Raw genomic sequence first — 24729 nt, 5'->3', positions numbered from 1 at the left:
GGATTATAATGTTGCCAAGAAGAATAGTAAGCCTAAGGATTGGGAGGATTTTAGAATTCAGCAAAGGATGACCAAGAAATTGATAAAGAAAGAGAAAATGAAATATGAGAGTAAACTAGCAAGAGAAATAAAAACAGATTGTAAAAGCTTCTATAGGTATGTATAAAGGAAGAGATTGGCAAAAGTAAACATGGATCCCTTATAGGCATAGACAGGAGAAATGATAATGAGGAATGAGGAAATGGCAGAGTCATTAAACGAAGACTTTGTATCTCTCTTCACGGTAGAAGACACAAAAAACATTCTGAAAATAATGGGGAACCAAGGGTCTAGTAAAAATGAGGAACTTAGAGATATTATTGTTAGTGAAGAAAGTAGTACTGGAGACATTAATGGACAAATATCCTGCACCTGATGGCTTGCAACCTCAGGTTTTTAAAGGAGGTAGCTAAAGAGATAGTGAATACATTTGATCTTCCAGAATTCCCTAGATTCTAGAACACTACTCATGGAATGGAAGGCAGCAAATGTAATCCCACTATTCAAGAAAGGAAGGAGAGAGAGAAAACAGGGAACTATAGGTCAGTTAACCTGATATCAGTAGTAGGGAAAATGCTAGAATCTTTTGTTAAGGATGTGGCAACAGGGCACTTAGAGAATCATAATATGATTAGGCAGAGTCAACATGGATTTATGAAAGCAAAATTATGTTTGACAGATTGGTTTGAATTTATCAAGGTTATAACTAGCAGGGTAAATAAGCAGGAACCAGTGAATGTAGTGTATTTGGATTTTCAGAAAGCATTCAGTAAGGTGCCACACAAGAGGTTATTACACAAAATTAGTATTTATATTAACATGGACTGAGAATTGACCAAAGGACAGAAGGACAGGTACCGGGGTACCATAAGGATCAATTATTGGGACTCAACTATTTACAATCTATATCAATGGCTTAGATGAGTGTAATGTATTCAAGCTTGTTGACAATACAAAGTTAGGTGGGAAGGTAAGCAGCGAGGAGGACATAGAGGCTGCAAAGGAAAAGTGACAAGTTAAGTGAGTTGGGAAGAACATGAAAGATGGAATATAATGTGGTCAAGTGTGAAGTTATCCACTTTGGAAGGAAAATTTAAAAAGCAGAACATTTTTAAATGTTGAGAGACTGGGAAATGTTGGTATGCAGAGGGACCTGGGTGTTATTGTGTATGAAACACCGAAAGTTCGCAAGCAGGTACAGCAAGCAATTAGGAAAACAAATGGCATGTTGGCCTTTATTTCAAAGGGACTGGAGTACAAGAGTGAAGAATTCTTACTTCAATTGTATAGGGCCTTGGTGACACCACACCTGGAGCATTGTGTACAGTTTTAGTCTCCTTACCTAAGAATGGCTATACTCCTTAGAGAGAGTACAGCAAAGGTTCACTATACTGATTCCTGGGTTGAGAGGATTGTTTTATCAGGAGAGATCGAGTGGACTATGTCTATATTCCCTAGACTTTAGAAGAATGAGAGGTGATCTCATTGAAACTTACAAAATTCTTAAGGGACAGGCAGGATAGATGCTGGGAGTATGTCTCCCCAGCTGGGAGTCTAGAACTAAGGGTCACAGTTTCTGAACAAGGGACCAGCCATTTAGGACTGAGAGGAGGAGAGATTTCTTCATTCAAAGGGGTATAAATCTTTGGATTTCCCTACCCAGAGTACTGTAGATGCTGAGTTGTTGAGTATATTCAAGACAAAGATTGATAGATTTTTGGATATTAAGGGATTAAGGGCCGAATGGCCTACTTCTGCTCTTATTTCTTATGATCGCATTTCTTGCAACAATATGGAAGGCATGGCACTTGACTTATTTTGAAGTCTGTTTGGGCCTCCACACCTATAAGTTAATGTTGCACCAATGTTGAACCTGTAGTTTAAATTCACCATAAAATAGACTCTTTTTTTCAAACAAATCAACAATTTTTCATATTCCAGTTGCAAGTACCTATTATTCAGAATCACTAACAGCTTAATAGAGTGGAACCTCGATCATTTTCTGCAATTGTGAAGAATTCCTGGTAGGAAATGGCCAATAATCAAAGACGCACTGCAATGAAGGGCATACTGATCAGATACTCAAGGGAAGTGGAGGTTCACTAATGTATGGTTCTCCTCATATTTTTTCTCAAACCTTGTGTTGTTATTCCTAAGATAAAGAAATATTTGAAATGGAATGTTAGGACATCTGGATATCAGAATCTCCTGTACCTTGAGTAGTTGACCTGTAACCTGTTCTCACTGAATTTAATGGTTTTCAAACTTTTCCTCTTGCAGTCTCTCCCTATTACTGTCATGCATTCATTGAGTAATATATGAGAAACACAGCTACTTCCACGAGTCCCAATCCTGTTGTGTTTCCCCATCTGTCTAACTAGGTCCTGCTGCAATCATCTTCTCATCCTCCCGGTGGATTGACCTGGAATTGCTTCACTTGCGCTATCGCTGATCAGTGTGCACTGACTGCCAGAAGCTCAGGTGAAACAATAATTTTACTTAAGAAGCAGCTACAAGACCATTACTACCTGCTCAAAAGACTAAACAATCTGTGCTGCTGCCTGAGTTCTGATGCTCTGAAGGAATTTAACAATTGGTACAGTAACCATCTGATGCCAGTTTAAGCAACACTTTATTCATAGATACTTTAACCATGCAAAGTGTTTGAATAATGACAATATGGCGTTCCAGTTATCAAGGTCTTTAAAATTATGAAGGCATTTGATAGAGTGGATGTGGAGGGATTGCTTCCACTTGTGGGTGAGTCCAGAACAATGTGACATAAATATAACATAGCCACTAACAAATCAAATAAAGAATTTAGGAGGAATTTCTTTAGGCAGAGTGGTGAGAATGTGAAATTTGCTGTCAGATGGAGTGGTTGAAGCAGATAGTATTGATATATTGAGGATTTACGAATACACGAGGGTGAGGAGAATAGTAGGATCTGGGACAGGGTGGTAAGACATAATTAAAGTGAGATGAAGCTCATGTGTGTAAATCTTGGCATAGATCAGTTGGGCCAAAAGATCTGTTTCTGTAGATTCTGTGCAATTCTATGTTAAAAACATGTGATCTGTGTTTCATGATTTATAACTAACCTCAGATAAAAACCTAACTTTCACTAAAAAGATGTATCTCTAGGTTTCTATATAATCAAATGAATCAGAGTTAGAACAGTGAAATTATTATCTCAATTTTAACTGCTCCCACCTGGCGGAAATGCAATGGGACAGCAGTTAAAATAACTGGTGTTGGTTACTCCTACCTTCCCGGCATGAATCCATACTAACCTACACTTTTGAGCAGGACAGCTGCAGGAATAGAAGTGGAGTCCTGTTTTAAATGTGCAGATTGAATCTGATGATGTCATTAAGTCACGATCTGCAATATCAACCAAATGTCCGAGTCAGAGGGGCTGGGCAGTTTGACTCCCCCATCAGACAAAACCTGCCAAAAGAGGCCCAGCAGGTAGGTTTTAAATTTAGTTTTCAGTATTTCTTGTGTGCCAGAAGGGTCAGGAGCACTCAAGGCCTCACAACGAGCTTTGGATCTCCCTCTGATTGCAACAAAATTTCCATGCAGGCCATGATCACGGCAAGACACCCTCACCCATAGATCACTGCCCAAGCCTCCAGCCTCCCCTTCTAATCCTCTTGATTAAGAGGCTGGAGTTGATGCTCCCTTCAGAGTGCTGGGGGCCATCTTCACATGGCTGAGTATGGCCTCCTGCTGAGAGTTTTTGCTTCTGTTCGCCGGCCAGGCTGTCAACTTGGCGAGCTGTCGAGCAGCAGGTGGCCCAACAATGCTCTAATGAGGCTGCCACAAAAATTGGCAGGGCCTCCACATCCCCGATTTTCTCGGATTCCTTGGTCAATTACATGCTCCCCGGCACCCTCCCTGATATCCAGTTATGTATATGTATTATTGAGGAATATATACATCCTAAGCAATACATGATATCTAGTATCCAGATTTGGGCTTGTTCTTTTCAATTTATTAGTTATTGAAATTCAACTCATAGATGAGTGAATATAAAATATAGCAATAATTTTAACTCTGTTATTGTTTTGCCCTCAGCAACTTCTATTCCAAAGATAATGAGAAGATCATTGCTTCAAACTTTGTCGAACAAAAGGCACAAAGACCTTGAGAAACTGTCAGTCCCCTGATTGGGGTAGCATTTACTAAGTTTAATTTAAAAGCATGATCTTTTCAGATCATAGGTTTCTCCAATTAAGAAAAGAATGGATCGTAATTGGAAACATTTGTCTTAAGGAGATATCTTGCTGGTTTAATGCAAAGTGTCATTGGCAGCAGTCCTGGAAATTTCTGTTGTCAAGACTACTGTGCCCTCCCACTAAAAGAATATTGTGTAAATGATGGTTACCATAGGGAGAAAAATATAAATATACACATTTTAGAAGAGAATTGATTGTCTAATTAACAGGCTATAAAATTGGTCCATCTCAATCACCTTAACCTTTTTCTAGTTACTTAGCATCATTATGTGAAAACAAAGTGGCATTATGCGAGTGACTGATTCTTTTATTGATCCATAGTTAAATTCATTCGAATGTTTTTTTCCAATAACTTCATAATTCCAATTTTTCTCATAAAGGTTATTTAAATTTTGTTGTAAATCATTTACTGGAGCTGTAATTCTTCAGGGGCACCACCAGTCTCCAAGCTTTACTGGCAGAACCCCTCAGTCAATGGCAGAGAGATGGTTGTGCCATTGTGTGAGCATTTCTGACTTGCCTTGTGATGTTGTAGGAAAGTCCAGGCCTTTGCTGCCCTTGGCTCCCACCTTATTCCCATCACAATGTCCTGCAATAGGCCAGCTGACGCTTTCTGTTGGAAACAGCCAAGCATCTGACCGGTGGCATTCAAATAAAGCTAAGCAGTTAAATTTTGCCAGGCCTCCCACAAAGGCTCCCATGTGGGATTGCTGTCCACTTCAGTCAGCTTCCCAATGGGAGTTAAAGTTTATCCTATTCTTAAAAAAAATTAATTCAGATTATGTCAGATAGAGGCTGGTGTGACTGGTGCTGTGAGTCATTATTAGGACCAGGTGGTGTTGTGCCATAAAGACAAAAGCAGTCAATTCTGCATTTAAAGAGTATTCACCATTGTAAACCTCAAAGATTTGGAAGAATATATATATCACTCACACATACATGATAGGGATATGGAGGTCCTTCATGCTTACAAAATCATGTTACGTAGTAGTAGTGTTGTCATCCTTAGGTCAGTCCCTAGTTACTGTCAGTACTCTCACCTTACTTATGGCAGGGACATATACAATGGATCTCATCAGTTACTGTGAGTTATGGCTAGTCTTCCTCTGGTATGAGACACTCATAACTCATGAGTACTGTAGGCGTGGATGAATTATGATGGCCTATTATATGATAAGCTAACTGAAAACATGGATAAGATGTTAGGTCTGTTCTACAAGTGGGCTCTAAAGGTATTACTTTTGAGTTTTAAATGTTATTTCCTCAGTGAATTAGCAGATCTAATTGTGGTGACATTACACCCACAGAGCTTTAAAAAGATAACTAATGATGCTTCTTTTTCACATAATTTGTATGAGATTATCAAAGTACTGGCCTGCACTCTGAATATATTAGAATTAAAGAGAATCCATTAATCTGCAATCTGAGTTTCTCTGAAGTCTGAACTTTGCTCTGATGTGTAAATATTTAACAGAGACGTTCCCAGTAATTTCGCAACAAAATAATCCTGTAGCTGTTACTGACTGAAAACACTTCTGCTTTTCTCTCAAATCTCTTTCGGCTAGGCAGTGATATGGAAAACAATAGAAAGGGAGTGAAGCACTTTTTGAAATCTGTTCAGACAAGGAAAGAGAATATTTTCCTCAGTTCATTGGGAAGTGCTATTAATAAGATTAGCTTCAGGTGAGTGGGGACAAAACCTTAGACTCCTGATCATGCTTGAATTGTGATGCTATCCAAAAGCCATCATTTGACACAGTAGTTTCAGTAGCAACTCCAATTTGAAATGCAATATTGAATAAAATGCTATTGATTTTCTTCTACATCTTTAAAAATCTTCTTGTTTTCCATTTTTGAAGTTACTTTGAATTGTCTTAGTATACCATGCAGCATCAGGGCTAAGAGCAGGCAGCCTATTTCCAGGCCTCAAGCAATTCTGTGCTTGAATCTGCGACGAAGGCATGAAAGAAATGTGTCATTCATTGTCTGCAGACTTTCCACTAAGATCAAGAACTAGTTCTGTGGAAAATCAAGGGGAGATTGATTTCACTAGAGTCCTCCAGTCCCCAACATGCTACTCCATCCAGACCATTCCGAAAATGTCCGTAAAATAAAACTTCAAACCGTGAAATCAGGTGATGGCCAATGATCTTATGATATAATATTCAACCTTTCCAGCAACCATTAAGATCCATTAATAGTTTCAGAATCAAATGCTTATGATTTGGAAAATTAATTATACCTTAAAATTCTGTGGTTTTAATACTTAAGTGTGCTGGGGGATTGTTGTGGGGGGCAGGCGGTGGGAACTACTAAACAACTGGCATGCTCCCCCTGGCCCAACAAGAACCAGTGGCATATATTTATTTTGGGCTTTTTGGAGAAGCCTGCAGTGGCCCCTTAAAGGACCGCTGGTTTGGCCGCACAACAAGTAGTTTCATTGGAAACACTGAGACACTACGAGGATCGAGCAGGGGAATGGGACTGACTGGATAGCTCCGTGGAGAGCCGGCATGGACTCAATGGGCAGAATGGCCTCCTTCCGCGCTAAATAAATGATTCTATGACTCTACCAAAATTGTACTGGAGTGCCAGGATGTGGGAACTCCATTTAAATATTTTAATAAAGCTCCTGCCTGTTTTTGGCAAATTTGAGCTGTGTTGACTTTAGCCGGCCAGTGAAGGTAAACTTAAAAAAATTGTTTGTCTACAACTCCATTTTTCTGCATGAATCTGTGGTAGGCGGGTGCAGCTCATTAAAACTATAATGAATGACCTTATGGGTTCTTTCCAACAATATAGGAAAGCAAAGAAATTCCTGCAGCTTCAGTTAGCTTGGTGCTCCTGTTCCAGCATAGGCCCACTGCCCTAGTTTCATCATAGGAATTGCTGGTCGAGAAAAGACCAAGGTGCATTAGGTTCACCTTTGTACCATCCTGCTGTCACGTGATACGATAATACAGGAGCTATTGACCAATCATAGCAATCAATCTCCATCATTTAGTGTGCAACAGACTCAGACACAAAAAAACCCCGGTGCTGGAGAGCTTTGGGAGCAATCGGTTCAAAGCCAACTTTTTCCTCCTAAGCATACTACACTTACCACATGTCATGTGTCAAATCATTCAAATACTGTAGCCCAAAAGATTGTTTCCTGAAATAAATCTATCTAATTTGCATTGGAATGAATCAATAGTGACTGCATCCACCATCTCCCAATCTCCCATAGATTGACCACTCACTCAATGAAACGTGTTTCCACGAATAAGTTTTGAATTTATCCCCCCCCGACCTCCCCCCTCCCCCTCAAGTTAACAGACAAATCTGGTTTGGTTCCACTCTTAAAATTTGAAGAGTGTCTTTAGAATGCATGGTAATAATAGAACCTGCTTGTTATAGCAAGTCATGGTTTATGACTAATCTGTGTTAATTTGACATAATAGACAGTACATTTTTTGGAATGAAAGAACATTCTTCTGATGATTCCTCAGCTCTTTTCAAAAATATTTTAATCCTACATATATCAATCAGCAAACACCAGAAAACTGGACAAATCATTTATTATATTGTATGGATGGAACATTTTGAAATTAATTGCAATTAAGACCATTTTCATCTTGTAGTGTTTTTTTGAAATGATTATAAGGCATCTTACTGCAAGGTTTACTGGCTCCAGCAGAGTAAAGCAGACCAAATATCCTAGAGAATTGCTATAAATCTAATCTGATGGCTCTCTGGTTTCCTCTCACTCAGCTTCTTCTCCATTACTAAGCAAACATTAATGATTTATGGTGAAATAATGAGCACTGGGGAATAAGCTGGCATTTATTAGCAATTTCATTAGAGTTAGCCATTAAATAAAAGGCTACCTCGCAATGACGTCATCATCTCCTGTAATGACTTTAAGATAAAGGAGCAGCATTCTTTCAATAACCTCTGATCAATTATGTTGTGAAATGTTCAAAATCCATTTGAAAATTCAAACGACATGCTCCCTCCAAAAAAAGCAATTTATTTGGATTCCCGTCACTATTTCTTTTTACGGCTAAATCTTTTACTTCTGTAGCTTTTAAAATAAAGTGCAAACATAAGACATATGAATAACAGTTTGAATAAAAATTAAAGGCCTAACACAAACAAATGGGAAGATTTTATTCCAACTCATTTCACTTGAAATAATTAACAACAATTTGCATTATATAGCCGTTGAAGTACAAAACATCACGCGGTACCTCACAATGGAGGTAAATGGGGGGATGGAATCCAAGCCATAGAGGGAAAGATTCTGCGAGTGAAGATTGTGTTTATTTTAATGTGTTGTCATCCCCAAGCCTGAAACAGGTAGAACTGTCGTATTCTTTGACCTTACTTCAGTCTTCCTTCCTTAAAGAATCCATATAACATCTCAACCAGTCCACTCCACATTCTGTGAACATACACCTACTGTCTAGTACTGTGCAATTGAACAAATCTGTGACCAGGGCATTCGTTACTGGACTGAAGCTTCTCGTGACCAGTACAATTCCTTCTGATTGATCATCCTCGCCTTCTGAACCTTCCACATCATGTGTCATCTCAAAAACCCTGTTATTCCTTTTTGGACAATGCAACACATAATGATACTTTGAGTCACATTGGAAACACCTGTTGATCACCCCTTGGTTATTCCTGGGGTTCATCCTTCTGCCATAATTGCCCAATTCCTGCCATCGGTTGCACTTGGCTAAAGGGTTTTGTTTGGGATTCTCCTTTCGTACGGACATTTAGGCCCCATATTTGAATGGCCTCGAAATGTTGCTAGCATTGTATCCTCCACCTTCAGTGTCACTGCTGAAGAGCCCATTTGTGCCATGAAAGCAGCCAGAAAGGAACGTTTTCCCAAAAAAGTTTTCAGGATCAAAAAATGTATCTTTCTTTGAATCTAACTCCGGTTAATATCAAGAGCCTATCCATGTTTGATATCCTAGCACAATCCAGCAATTTGAAGGCAAGAAATGCTGGATTCACTCAGCAGGTCTGGCAGCATCTGTGGAAAGAGAAGCAGAGTTAACGTTTCGGGTCAGTGACCCTTCTTCGGAACTGACAAATATTAGAAAAGTCACAGATTATAAACAAGTGAGGTGGGGGTTGGGCAAGAGATAACAAAGGAGAAGGTGCAGATTGGACCAGACCACATAGCTGACCAAAAGGTCACGGAGCAAAGGCAAACAATATGTTAATGGTGTGTTGAAAGGCAAGTATTGATTTAGGAATTTTCAAGTAGAATCACTGCAACCTTGCATATAATCGGTTAAACACCATAATATATTCTTCTATGGAAGAACCATCCATTTTTCTAATTTTATCAAAGTCCGACCACGCCTCATAGGCATTCAATAAGTCATCTTTCATATAAATTTTATCCATAAGTTTTAAGCGATTGTCCAAATCTTCCTCATTGTCCAAATGATGAGCCTCTAGCTCAGAGGACACTTTGTCCCTGATCTTGCTTCTAGCGGGAAGTGAACGTGCAAGGGCTATTCCTTACTTCCTTTTTGGTAAAGACGTAACTCGTGTCCATAGATCAACTTCATTCTTCCATAAGATTTGGCTTCACAAAACAGCAATAGAAAATCATATCCCAACACCTTACACCTGGTTTCAGTCATCTTTCTTCCAAAAAAACCCCTCCAATTACAGCTTTCTCAAAAAAAACCCTCCAATCCTAATCTCCTGTCTGAAAACAAATCTTAGTCTTCACTTTCAGGCAACCATCCTCTGCTACAATGTTAGCAAAACTTCCAAGCCTGTTTGTGAAGAAGACACTTAGACTGGGATGCTTTGGTGGAGCCTGTTTTATTGCTTGCCACAGAGCTTACTACTCCACTCCTAACAGCACCCGGCTGGTGCTGACTGACACTTATTTATATACATATCTGAGTACAATTATCTGTACACCCACCTGTTCACCCTATTACCTTCAACTACTAGGTATTTAACATCCATTTACAGAACTTATTGGACACCAACATGTTCCTGTCTGTCTGTATCTCCCCCTCCCTCTTTGTGCCCCCCTCATCTGTGCAGAGAGTTAACATTTCAGGTCAGTGTGATCTTTTATCAGAACTGGCAAAAGTTAGAAAAATAATAGGTCTTGAGCAAATGAAAGGGTGGAGGGAGGAAAGAAGAACAGCAGGGAAGGTCTGTATTTTCATAGGGTGGAGGGCAGGCGAGAGTAACAAAAGGTTTCATGGCCCAAAGCCAAGGGGAGTGATAATGGGACAAGTAAAGAAACAAAAGATGTGTTTAAATGAGGTGTAAATGGCAGGATAGCAGCCATCCAAACACAAAGTAAAGGGATTAAGAAAGAAACAAGATGGGGTGGATGGGGGTGGGGGGGGGGGGGGGGGGGGGGGGTGGGTGGGGGTGGGAATGAACCAGCTTCTCCTCCTGCTTGATTTGAAAGAAAGGCTATGGTGTTGTAGTTGTGGGTGTGTGGGGTTATGTTTATGATTTTACCCTCAAGCTGCCTGGTTGGAAGTTTGAAATAAAAATAGAAAGTGCTGGAAATACACAGCAGGTCAGTTAGCATCTGACGACAGTTAATGAGGTTTCTGGCATGGACCATTCATCTGTTCTGATGAAGGATACATACCTGAATGCACTAACCTGCTTTCTGTTATTTCAGACTTCCATCGTTGAAAGTTTGTCCTTTTTCTTTTATTGGTTGGCAGTTTGTTGTGAAATTAAGGATTTTGCACGTAAGTAAAAAGGAAATGGAGAGAAAAGTCAAACCTTCCATCAACAACTACCCATGTAATTACAATATAGAAAATGTGTTCCAATAATTAAGACAACTTTGAACATTGTAATTAACATATCAATCTTTATTCTAAAAAAATGTAATATCGGACATTGGAAGAAGTGGTGTATTTAACACACTGGGGATTCATTATTAAATAAATGGTACTGGTTATGTTAAATTCAAGGCCCTGCTGGTCAATCATGAATTGAATAATTTAGCACTGCTTCTATGTAGGTTTACTGAATTTTGTTCTCAATATCGGACAGGTTTCTGTCTCTTCTAGTGCACTGGTGCTCATGTTGATATGTTATAACCTCTGGTGAACCAGACCTCTGAGAATTCAATTGCAAAAACTGCTGCTATAAACCAGTGAATCTATATTATGTTTACTTGAGCTTCCAGAGCTTTTCACTGAATCACATCAGAATTATATTATGTCACTGGCAAGAAAATAGTCTCACATGCAAGTATAATGTGACTATGATATATAGTACATGATGTGACATTAATCTTCATCTAGATCATGTAGCAGATGAACAAAATGAAACATCTTTCTTTGTTTTAACCAGGCTCCAGAGTTAAAAAGCAAAATATAAGATTTAGATTTTTAAAAATTATTTTTCTCCCATTCTTTCAAATAGGACATGAGGTAACACTCTTCTTCGATCATGCAGATAATTTGGAGATTAAGCTAACTTTGTGAATGTTTTTTTTACCCAAACTGTACAATGATATCATATACATGAACTTCTCTTAAGGAAAATGCAAGAAGTGGAAAAAACTTTTAAAAATATGCTCCTGAACGATCTTCTTCATGTCAAAAGATGGATTTACTTTTTGGGGGAAATAGCTCCATCATTGTATGTTCAAAATTATTTTATTGGAAAAGAATAGAATTTTAAGGATAATCTTGCAGTTTTAGTCAGAGGCAGTTGAACTGTTCATATGCCAATGTAATTTCTGCCAGAGGGTATCAGGATTTACAAGGAGTTAGATCCAGAATTGGTAGTTTAGTAACAAAAGGTAGAAATATTTTGTGATCCAAATTTTGATGTAGAAAGCAAGTAAAACTATTAAGAGGTTAAGAGCATATAATTCTCCTGGTTTATTTTAACAAGGACTGAATGGCCCAGCTCCATCTATATGAATGACAACCAAATGTATCATTTGTCTGCAATATGCTCTTAAATTCAACATGATGAATGAATGTTATAGATTGGACACAATGGTGTTGTGCTTTTTACACATTTTCAGATTTATTTACTTCTGTTCTAAAGAGCTTTATTGCTTCATGTTCCTTACAGAACATCTCATGCCAAGTCAAAATCGGAGGTGGCTGAAACAGCTGCTCAAAAAGCTCAGGATGAAGCGCAGCTTGCCAGGATCACTGCCAAAGAGTTCTCACCATCCACCCAGCACCCAGGCAACGGTCAGTATGTTAAAAATACATAGTTTAACCATCAGTCTGTTAACTATTGGCTAGGGCAATCAATGTATAAACCAGAATGATCAGGGTAGAACGGAGATAAACACTCAATGGAATCTATGTTCTAATAAAGTTTAAATTATGGTTCTGGGTTCCTGATACTGTGTCAGGAAGCTTTATTCAGGGATCTGTGAATATTGACAATAGATTTCTGTTGTATGCTAGCAGTAGCATATGGGGAGCCTAATTTAATATTTAATCAAAAGAAGAGCAGCTCAATTGTGTAATACCAAACACTCCACGGAGGTGTTAGTATTCAGTATGCATTCAAGATGCTTATATTCTGAAGTGAAGCCCACACAAAATGAATTCCAATGCACAGAAACAATATTGATTTCAAGTTGGAAATTTCAGGATTTTAGTAGAAATGATAAAGTTTTTATATTAATACTATACCTTTTGCAGATTTTACAGTGCTGTAACTTATTCATAGTGAAGCCAAGTCCAATCTTTTGGAGCCGTGGTCCGATTACTGTTCCGCAACGAGAGAAGAACTTGTAGAGTTAAATCATAATTAAGTAATTTATCCAACTCCCAATCTATTTTACATTTCTTGAGTCCTTGAACCATATCATTTCTTATTTTTTCCACCAGCTCTCTCTCTTTCTCTGCTCCTTTATTTTTTCCTCATCCTCTCTGCTGCTTTACTTATTTTCTTTTACCTTTTCACATTGTTTTTTATCTTCCTTTTTCCTACTCTTGCTCTTGTGTTTTTATCCCTTTTTCTGTTTTGTCTCTGAAACCGTGGGACTCAGGCATGAATTCAGACCACAGTACCAACTGGAAAGGGAGAGTTACTTGCTGGAAGCAGAAGGCACATGTCAGCCCACTATGAAAGTCTGCAGCATTGTTTGATTCTGTTTTATTCCCCATTGGCAGATCAGCTGTTTCTGCCAGTGGGTTTCATCAGCAGTGAGCGATTTAATTAATAGCATTCCCCTCATTTATATGTGTCACTGGGAGTGGGAAGGATCAGTTCCAAAGCAGGGTCATTTTTCCAATGAGAAGTTGCTTGGTAGGCCTGATGAAAATACAGTATTAAAGTTTTTGTCCTTTATTTGAAGGTGGGGGTGGAAAGAATTAAGGCAGTGGTGACTGTTTAACAGATGAGAACACTTCAGAGATTTTTTGTGTTTGGATGCTCCTTGCAGCAGCAATTGAGGAATCCTCAGAGTGATTGTCACCTTAATGCTTCCTTACATCCTTTCAAAGCAGCGAGGGTCACTTATCCAAGATGTTTCAATCCAGGCCTTTGGATTGCAACATTGTATAGGACACAGCAAACCACAACTGTACGGAGAATAATGCACAGCCTCTCCTCACCTCGAAGGCAGCAAAAGTGCCACTTTTAATATTTCCAACAGTCCTCACTGTTTGAGGCATGTGTCTTTCTTTTTATTTTTTCATGGGATGTGGGCATTACTGGCTAGGACAACATTTATTGCCCATCCCTAATTGCCCTTGAGAAGGTGGTGCCTTCTTGAACCACTGCAGTGCATGTGGGGTAGGTACACCCACAGTGCTGTCGGGAAGGGAATTCCAGGATTTTGACCCAGCGACAGTGAAGGAACGGCAATATAGTTCCAAGTCAGGATGCTGTGTGGCTTGGAGGGGAACTTGCATGTGGTGGTGTTACCTTGCATCTGCTGCCCTTGTCCTTCTAGGTGGCAGAGGTCACGGGTTTGGAAGATGCTGTCAAAGGAGCCTTGGTGAGTTGCTGCAATGCATCTTGCAGATGGTACACACTGCTGCCACTGCATTGGTGGTGGAGGGAATGAATGTTGAAGGTGGCGGATGGGATGTTATATCACTTCTTTATAACTCTTAACAGGGTCATTATCTGTGGGAGCAGGGAATAGTCCTTGTCAACTGCAAGCAACTGGACTTCACACATCTCATTTATGTTACATCAGACAATATAAAAAGCTTCTCATCACACAAGCCATCTGTTAACATAATGTTCTCCTTCAAAGAGCTCAAGGAGGACTAAATTTTGAAAAATGAATATATCAAGGCAACTTCCAGCAAATCGTGCATTGATATCCTGGATCCTTTGCATGGGATCACACAAAATCTAGCCATTCAGAAAGAGGAACCCCTTTCTGTTGAGGAAGTTAAGGAAGGGGCAGCACAGTGGCGCAGTGGTTAGCACTGCAGCCTCACAGCTCCAGCGACCCGGGTTCAATTCTGGGTACTGCCTGTGTGGAGTTTGCAAGTTCTCCCTGTGTCAGCGTGGGTTTCCTCCGGGTGCTCCGGTTTCCTCCCACAAGCCAAAAGACTTGCAGGTTGGTAGGTAAATTGGCCATTATAAATTGCCCCTAGTATAGGTAGGTGGTAGGGAAATATAGGGACAGGTGGGGATGTGGTAGGGATATGGAATTAGTGTAGGATTAGTATAAATGGGTGGTTGATGGTCGGCACAGACTCGGTGGGCCGAAGGGCCTGTTTCAGTGCTGTATCTCTAAACTAAAAGGTGGGGATGTGGTAGGAATATGGGATTAGTGTAGGATTAGTATAAATGGGTGGTTGATGGTCGGCACAGACTTGGTGGGCCGAAGGGCCTGTTTCAGTGCTGTATCTCTAAACTAAATTAACTATAGAAGCAGCAAAACAATGGCTCTCTCTCTCTGCTGCCAATTGTTGTGATGCCAAACTGGATAAATTTCCCAACTCTGCGGAAAAGAGCACCAGTCACCTGACATATGCCTGCCTGGATGGCACCCTTGCTGCTGCACATAGATCCCCTATGGTTCCCTGAGGTGATCCTGTGCCATAAGTTGAATGTTGTTGTGAGCTATATAGCCTCAGACAATGGTGTTGCAACTCCTCATGAAGTCGGTAGCAGCTGTTCTTTTTCCTCTTTGGTGAAGTGCAATCTCCTAGCACACACCTTCTCACCAATGTCTTCATAGATCCTGTGTTTCCTCTATATTCCTGGCGGGATAGAGGTAGCAATATCTTGGAGTGCATCCTGCTTAAATTCTGCTTCACTTTACTTTCTTCTGTCCTTTCCTCCCCATCTTCCTCTATGATAATGCCTAAGAAATGTTATACCTGCCCCTGAGAAGCTCATGCTGTGGTGGAGAGGTGGTCAAATTTTCCCCAGTGGTATCATCATATTCTCCTAGACAGTCAGATAGAAGTTCAAGGCTGTCATTGCTCAAAACAAAATAAAAAGCTCTCCAGAAGTTGACTCCAACTGCAGTAATTGCTATTCAAGTTTTCAAGTGTCTTCAGGCTCAAAAGACTTCTGACAGCTGCCAGTCAGCTGGCAACAGCTGCACCTTATATTTCTCATTCTAACTGCACGGTTAAAAAGCAGGAAACTTGGAACGGCAGTGCCACTGGCCCTCATTTCAATATATTCATGGGGACTTGACGGGGTATCATAGCAAAGGCCAACTCGCAATTGGAAGTTTGGGCACTTTGTTTCCCGGATGGGCAATGGGTAGAAACAACTTTGCCTCAGGTGATGTTAGACCACAAATGGTATGGAATTTGGACCCAGAATTTTAACATCTCCATGAATTTAATTAGCAGCACAAAGGAACCATCAGAGTCATGCTGGCTGAGCTGAATGCTCCAATAATCAAACAAAGAGAACAATAGACTTTCAGGATGTACATGAGAAGGTTAGAATAGACTTCAACCTTAAATGATCCGAGGCTAAAAGGTGTTCTAAATATTGGCATTCATTTCAACCCTTCATTTTTAAAATTTAATTCCTGCCCCCTCTTCATATATCCTTGTGCCATAAACCATTCCGCAACTGAAATGCAGGTTAGATAACATACTGCCAATCCTCTGCCAATGCTGCTCTCAACCCAGTAACAAAGAGAAGCAGAAATACGGCCAAATAACTCAATCCCTCAATTCCCTTCTCAGCTACCCCACACCATGCACCCTCCACCCACCCAACACCATCCCAAAAGGCTAAGTACTGACCTCAAATTAGCATTTCCCCAATAGATTCGATGAAAGAAATTTCCTGACTTGCGAACTTAAGGAGCGCAAAACTACATCTTGTCTCTCCACAACACATCATGTTGAAAGTGAACAAAATATTAATCTTTCAATACAATTTTATTTTATTGTTTGATGTGATGGGAGAGTTCAAGTGGCTTTATCTCAGTCCTGGTGTTTTTATGTTCATATATTAAACCCTGAAAATTATATTGTCGCAGGAATGTTTTTGAATGTGAAAATAATAGAGCATGTTTGCTGTTTATTTGCAATGTTCAATTCTGTTCTTGAGTTGTTCTTTGTAAACTGATCCAACCAGAAAGATTCAGCCACAGCTCAATCACTAGCAGGAATCGAGTACAGCACTGATCAGGCAACATTTGACTTTCGGTTCACCTCAAATATACCAAAGACTAAACGGGTCATAGTTTGACATGTTACTAACAATTATTTTATTCCACCACTTCTGCATAGTCAATATTAATACAATTTTCAATGTAATAATCGAAAACACAATAAATAAATTTCAGAATCATAGTCATGCAGCAGTAGTTCAATCTAATATAATGGAATAAAAACAAGAAATGCTGGAACCACTCAGCAGGTCTGGCAGCATCTGTGAAAGGAGAAGCAGAGTTAACGTTTCGGGTCAGTGACCCCTCTTCGGAACTGACAAATATTAGAAAAGTCACAGGTTATAAGCAAGTGAGGTGGGGGTGGGGCAAGAGATAACAAAGGAGAAGGTGTAGATTGGACAAGGCCACATAGCTGACCAAAAGGTCATGGAGCAAAGGCAAACAATATGTTAACGGTGTGTTGAAAGACAAAGCATTAGTACAGATTAGGTGTTAACGGACTGAATATTGAACAGCAGCAAGTGCAAACCTGAAAAAAAACAGTGGGTAAGCAAACTGAACAAACTAAGATGAAATTAAATAAATGTAAAAAAAAGATTGTAAAAAATGTAAAAAAGAAAAAAAAGAAAAAATAACTAAAAATGAAAGTAAAATGGGGGGCTGTCATGCTCTGAAATTATTGAACTCAATGTTCAGTCCGGCAGGCTGTAGTGTGCCTAATCGGTAGATGAGATGCTGTTCCTCGAGCTTGCGTTGATGTTCACTGGAACACTACAGCAATCCCAGGACAGAGATATGAGGATGAAGGCCACATGCTTTGTCTTTCAACACACTATTAACATATTGTTTGCCTTTGCTCCATGACCTTTTGGTCAGCTATGTGGCCTTGTCCAATCTACACCTTCTCCTTTGTTATCTCTTGCCCCACCCCCACCTCACTTGCTTATAACCTGTGACTTTTCTAATATTTGTCAGTTCCGAAGAAGGGTCACTGACCCGAAACGTTAACTCTGCTTCTCTTTTCACAGATGCTGCCAGACCGGCTGAGTGGTTCCAGCATTTCTTGTTTTTTATTTCAGATTTCCAGCATCCGCAGTATTTTGCTTTTATTCTAATATAATGGAACTTAGTTTCCAGGGTTACAGTCTTGGTAAAGTTGCACCTTTTCAGTTTATATAGCAAAGTGGCACCTATGCTTCTCCTGTACAAGTCTCTATCTTGGACGGCATGAATAAAAAAATAGACAACATCTTTAATCCTTTCTTTTCTTCTTTCTTTTGGGCCTCCTTATCTCGAGAGACAATGGATACGCGCCTGGAGGTGGTCAGTGGTTTGTGAAGCAGCGCCTGGAGTGGCTATAAAGGCCAATTCGAGAGCGACAGGCTTTTCCACAGGTGCTGCAGAGAAATTTGTTTGTCGGGGCTGTTGCACAGTTGGCTCTCCCCTTGCGCCTCTGTCTTTTTTCCTGCCAACTACTAAGTCTCTTCGACTCGCCACATTTTAACCCCGTCTTTATGGCTGCCCGCTAGCTCTGGCGAACGCTGGCAACTGACTCCCACGACTTGTGATCAATGTCACAGGATTTCATGTCGCGTTTGCAGACGTCTTTATAGCGGAGACATGGACGGCCGGTGGGTCTGATACCAGTGGCGAGCTCGCTGTACAATGTGTCTTTGGGGATCCTGCCATCTTCCATGCGGCTCACATGGCCAAGCCATCTCAAGCGCCGCTGACTCAGTAGTGTGTACAAGCTGGGGATGTTGGCCGCCTCGAGGACTTCTGTGTTGGAAATACGGTCCTGCCACCTGATGCCAAGTATTCTCCGGAGGCAGCGAAGATGGAATGAATTGAGACGTCGCTGTTGGCTGACATACGTTGTCCAGGCCTCGCTGCCATAGAGCAAGGTACTGAGGACACAGGCCTGATACACTCGGACATTTGTGTTCCGTGTCAGTGCGCCATTTTCCCACACTCTCTTGGCCTGTCTGGACATAGCAGTGGAAGCCTTTCCCATGCGCTTGTTGATTTCTGCATCTAGAGACAGGTTACTGGTGATAGTTGAGCCTAGGTGGGTGAACTCTTGAACCACTTCCAGAGCGTGGTCGCCAATATTGTTGGATGGAGCATTTCTGACGTCCTGCCCCATGATGTTTGTTTTCTTGAGGCTGATGGTTAGGCCAAATTCATTGCAGGCAGCCGCAAACCTGTCGATGAGACTCTGCAGGCACTCTTCAGTGTGAGATGTTAAAGCAGCATCGTCAGCAAAGAAGAGTTCCCTGATGAGGACTTTCCGTACTTTAGACTTCGCTCTTAGATGGGCAAGGTTGAACAACCTGCCCCCTGATCTTGTGTGGAGGAAAATTCCTTCTTCAGAGGACTTGAACGCATGTGAAAGCAGCAGGGAGAAGAAAATCCCAAAAAGTGTGGGTGCGAGAACACAGCCCTGTTTCACGCCACTCAGGATAGGAAAGGGCTCTGAGGAGGAGTCACCATGTTGAATTGTGCCTTTCATATTGTCATGGAATGAGGTGATGATACTTAGTAGCTTTGGTGGGCATCCAATCTTTTCTAGTAGTCTGAAGAGACCACGTCTGCTGACGAGGTCAAAGGCTTTGGTGAGATCAATGAAAGCAATGTAGAGGGGCATCTGTTGTTCACGGCATTTCTCCTGTATCTGACGAAGGGAGAACATCATGTCAATAGTCGATCTCTCTGCACGAAAGCCACACTGTACCTCAGGGTAGACGCACTCGGCCAGCTTCTGGAGCCTGTTCAGAGCGACTCGAGCAAAGACTTTCCCCACTATGCTGAGCAGGGAGATTCCACGGTAGTTGTTGCAGTCACCGCGGTCACCTTTGTTTTTATAGAGGGTGATGATATTGGCATCGCGCATGTCCTGGGGTACTGCTCCCTCGTCCCAGCACAGGAATAGCAGTTCATGTAGTGCTGAGAGTATAGCAGGCTTGGCACTCTTGATTATTTCAGGGGTAATGCTGTCCTTCCCAGGGGCTTTTCCACTGGCTAGAAAATCAATGGCATCACTGAGTTCTGATTTGGTTGGCTGTATGTCCAGCTCATCCATGACTGGTAGAGGCTGGGCTGCATTGAGGGCAGTCTCAGTGACAGCATTGTCCCTGGAGTACAGTTCTAGGTAGTGCTCAACCCAGCGGTCCATTTGTTTGCGTTGGTCAGTGATTATGTCCCCTGATTTAGATTTGAGGGGGGGCGATCTTCTTGATGGTTGGCCCAAGAGCTCTCTTCATGCCGTCATACATTCCTCTGATGTTTCCGGTGTCTGAGGCCAGCTGAATATGACTGCATAGGTGTTGCCAGTAGTCGTTTGCGCAGCGCCTGGCTGTTCTTTGTGCAGTGCTTCTGGCTGCTTTAAGTGCTGCGGATGTTAAATTGCTGGGGGCTTTCTTGTAGTTCAACAGTGTAATGCGCTTAGCGGCTATGACAGGTTCCAGCTCTTCATTATGAGATTGAAACCAGTCTGCATTTCTCTTCGCACTTTTGCCGTAGGTGGTCAAAGCTGACTCATAGATGGCGTCTCTGATGTGAGCCCACTTGGTCTCAGCATCCCCTGTGGGAGTGTTTTGAAGGGCTGTTACAAGTGAATTTAGAAATTTTTCTAACAGCTGTGGGTGAGAAATTCTGCTAGTGTTGATGCGCGGGTGGCCCTTCTGCTTGGAATGATGCAACTTCTTTGGTCTGAGTCTAACCTTGCTGCACACCAGGGAGTGGTCGGTGTCGCAGTCTGCACTGTGGAAGCTGCGTGTGATTTGAACACTGTTTAAGGCGGCTTGCCTTGTGACAATGAGGTCTAGCTGGTGCCAACAACGCGATCTTGGGTGCCTCCATGAAACCTGGTGACAGGGTTTAGTGTGAAAGAACGAGTTGGTGATGCAGAGGTTATGATAGGTACACAACTCAAGCAGTCTCTGCCCGTTCTCATTCATCCTTCCAACGCCATAGCGCCCAAGGCAGGAGGGCCATGAGTCATGGTCGGCCCCAACCCTGGCATTGAAGTCCCCCAGCAGGAATAGGTGTTCGGTGTTGGGGATGCTGCTAATGATGTTATGGAGTTGCTCGTAGAACTGGTCTTTAGCTTCAGGAGGGGAGCAGGGTGTTGGAGCATAGATGCTGAGTAGGTGTACTGGACCAGAGGTGGTGAGCAGTCGGATGGACAGTATGCGTTCCGAGCCATTTGAGGGAGGCTCTATCATGCTGAGCAAGGAGTTTCTGATGGCGAAGCCCACTCCATGCTGTCTTGGTTCTTCAGGATCCCTGCCCTGCCAGAAGAAGGTGTAGTTTTGCTCTGCTGGAGATCCAGAGAGACCAAGGCTAAGGGAGTAAACCCTAACAGATAATCCGGAGTGGAACCCCGGAGGCGGTCATGTGTCACCTTTGGCATGTTTCCGGCAGTTCCTGCAGCCATACCGGTGCCAAACGTCGTGCTCTGCACTCCTTTGGACCCCACCAGAAAGGCCGAGAGGGGGGTTTTGACGACTGGGCAACTCTCAACCTCCATAAACTTGCCCAGGCATGCGCCATGGAGAGGTCACTCCATAGTTGCCTCACAGCGACTGACACAACACGGAAGGCAGCAGTTACGGGTTATAAGTCCAGATAAATTGGCGTCGAAACTGGGCGCCACAGGTTGCCTTTGTCGGTGGAAGAGGTCATTGCACCTCACTGGACAGCTACCGCCTGCCTCAAACCGGGCAGCCCCCGGTCAATAAGGTTCTGTCCCACCACAGTCTACCTGCTTCAATGGGTGCTTGGAGCTCAGGGTCATTGCCCGAAAGGTGGACTGATACACCGCACCAAACAACACGAAAAAAGGAAAGAAGGTACCAGCCCTTCGCTTTGCAAGCTGGAACGTCAGAACTATGTGTCCTGGCCTGTCGGAAGACCTTACACAAATCAACGATTCTCGGAAGACCGCCATCATTAACAACGAGCTCAGTAGACTCAATCTTTAATCCAGAAGCAGTTTAATTACTATGTTAAAAGAGCTCCATCTTCCTGTACAGTGCACTAATTCCAGCCTCAAGGGTACATCTTCTGCAGATTGTGTGTAGAGTCAGAGTTATAAAGCACAGAAACAGGCCCTTTGGACAATCATGTCTGTGCCAGCCATCAAGCACCTAACTATTCTAATCCCATTTTCCAGCACTTGGCCCGTAGCCTTATATGCTATGGCGTTTCAAGTGCTCATCTAAATACTTGTTAAATGTTGTGAGGGTTCCTACCTCTACCACCTCTTCAGGCAGTGTGTTCCAGATTCCAACCACCCTCTGGGTGAAAACATTTTTCCTCAAATCCCCTCTAAACCTCCTGCCCCTTACCTTAAATCTATACCCCCTGGTTATTGACCCCTCCGCTAAGGGAAAAAGTTTCTTTTTATCTAACCTATCAATGCCCTTCATAATTTTCTATACCTCAATCATGTCCCCCCTCAGCCTTCTCTGCTCTAAGGAAAACAACCCTAGCCTTTTCAGTCTCTCTTCATAGCTGAAATGCTCCAGCCCAGGCAACATCCTGATGAATCTCCTCTGCACCCTCTCCAGTGCAATCACATCCTTCCTGTAGTGTGGTGACCAGAACTGTACACAGTACTCCAGCTGTGGCCTAACTAGCATTTTATACAGCTCCATCATAACCACCCTGCTGTTATATTCTATGCCTCGGCTGATCAAGGCAAATATCCCATATGCTTTCCGAACCACCTTATCTTTCTACCTGTGCTGCTGCTTTCAGTGATCTATGGACAAGTACACCAAGGTCCCTCTGACCCTCTGTACTCCCTAGGGTCCTACCATCCATTGTATATTCCCTTGCCTTGTTATTCCTCCCAAAATGCATCATCTCACACTTCTCTGGATTAAATTCCATTTGCCACTGATCCGCCCATTTTTCCAGCCCATCTATATCATCCTGTGTAGTCTTTCTTTTCCAATTATTTGGCAGCCTTACTTTCTTAACTTCTAGTCAACATCTGTCACAGACTTTTACAGTTATCAGATTCTTCTTGTGCTTCTCCTAACTTACTTAAATGAATTACATTGTTCCACATATTGTTGCAAACTATTGGGCTGTTCTTTGAAATATACTTGAACATACTTTCGCTGCAAAAGTATTCTTCTATTTATAAACCTGTATTACTAAGTTGCTTCCTCCTTCAAATTTCCCCTGATGCCTGCAGAATCCTGCTTATACATTACTTCACCATGAGAATAAAGTCTGGCTACCCAACCTGAACCCGACTACGTGTCGGGTCGAAATTCCGAGTCCAGCATTTGGGCTCGGGTCGGGTCAGGCTGGACACTGCTTTCAGGAAGTCACGGGATCAGGCTTACACATGATTTCCCACATCTCCAGCTGCAGGAATAGCCTGCTGCTGGAACAGGTGAAGGAGATTCATGTTGGGTTGGGTCAGGTCGGGCGCGAAAAAAAATTAAAGGGCTCAGGCTTAGGTCTGGTTCGGGTTGGCTGTGGTTGGGTTGGGCCCGGGTTGGGTTTTAATTTTATACCCGAGCCAAGCTTTATATGAGAAGGAATACTTCCAACAATACTTCTTGCCAAAGTTGGAATGCCTATCTTAACAGTACAAACATAACTGGGAAAATAACTTGATCTCTGCAAGATTCTTCATGCTTGCATTAAATAGAACATTTTGGATGTTATGATTATATCTCCAAAATTTGAGTACACCTACTAATAATGATGCAACCTAATTTGATTGAACCTTTGATCATTATTGTCCATTATGGTTAAGAGATTTGACAATGCTTAAATGATATTTATAACCTCTGTTCGTATTAGTGCCATCTCTGAAAGAGAACATAAACCATGTTATTCTGGGTTTATTACAGCTTTTCCTTTCATGTACATTAGCAATAATTTGATCTTACTGCAATTAATCTGAAAAATAATATAACTGTTAGCTAAGGATAAAATTCTTGGAATACCAGTGATACACAATTAAACAAATAGTCAAAATGCCATTTATTTCTCTACCATTTGTTGTTCATTCAAATTATAGCACATGTATACTAAAATTGGCACCAAATGCACAATGCTATAGTATAAATTGCATTGTTGCATCACTGTATATGGGGCTTTTGCAACAAAAAAATACTCATGACTTTTCTGGTCCCTCTTCCTCCCCAACCAAATAAAAGTTTGCCAAAAAATGTTTTCAAGTAACTAATGCTGGTAACATGTTAAACTAACCTTCTGACTACAAAATAATATATTTGACACAAAAAATAAATACTAGAATTGTATTTGTAAAGCAAATCTTTAAGATAGAGTGCCATCTTACTTGGGAGAAAATTAACAATTGTCTCCTGCAAGAAACATTTTCAAAACAAGTGTACAAATCAGCTCACATAACACAAACACACAAGCCTGCCAAAGTTCTAAAATGCATGATATATCACTTTCTAATATGAAACTGATACAAGAATAACCTGCAGAATTGTGCTTTATCCTCTGCTTCTGAACACAAGTTCTTATTATGCTGGATGCCAGAAACATTATTAAAAAATACATGACATTTTAAAAATAATATTTCAGCACTCTGAGACTAGATTATTCCATTTTAGAAAAGGATGTATGGAACTCAACAGCTTTCAGTACAATCATGTGCTCAAACTACGCATTCCAATTACCTATAGCACCTATTTTGCAACTGATAACACTATAATATTGTTACAACTCTCTAAAATTCCATTAATGAGTTCACCTAATTAAAATAAGCCTTGCATCAACATTCATATCATTAAACACATTCTTGTTCTTCTCTGCACAATAAAATGAATATAGGAAGTCAAACTATACCATGGGAAATGG

General features: G+C 41.3%; 1 protein-coding gene across 1 annotated transcript in view; it reads left to right on the top strand.

The window, feature by feature from the left end:
• jph3b (junctophilin 3b) overlaps window positions 1-24729 on the top strand; it is a 155520-nt gene that overhangs the window by 103376 nt on the left and 27415 nt on the right. The window contains exon 3 of the mRNA XM_068049893.1: window positions 12369-12493. Within this exon, the coding sequence (XP_067905994.1) occupies window positions 12369-12493 (125 nt within the window). The remainder of the gene's footprint in view (window positions 1-12368; window positions 12494-24729) is intronic.

The sequence above is a fragment of the Heterodontus francisci genome, chromosome 17 (assembly GCF_036365525.1).
Source record: "Heterodontus francisci isolate sHetFra1 chromosome 17, sHetFra1.hap1, whole genome shotgun sequence".
Taxonomy (NCBI): Eukaryota; Metazoa; Chordata; class Chondrichthyes; order Heterodontiformes; family Heterodontidae; genus Heterodontus; species Heterodontus francisci.
Note: the sequence above shows the minus strand (reverse complement) of the source record. Positions and strands in the feature narration are given on the sequence as shown.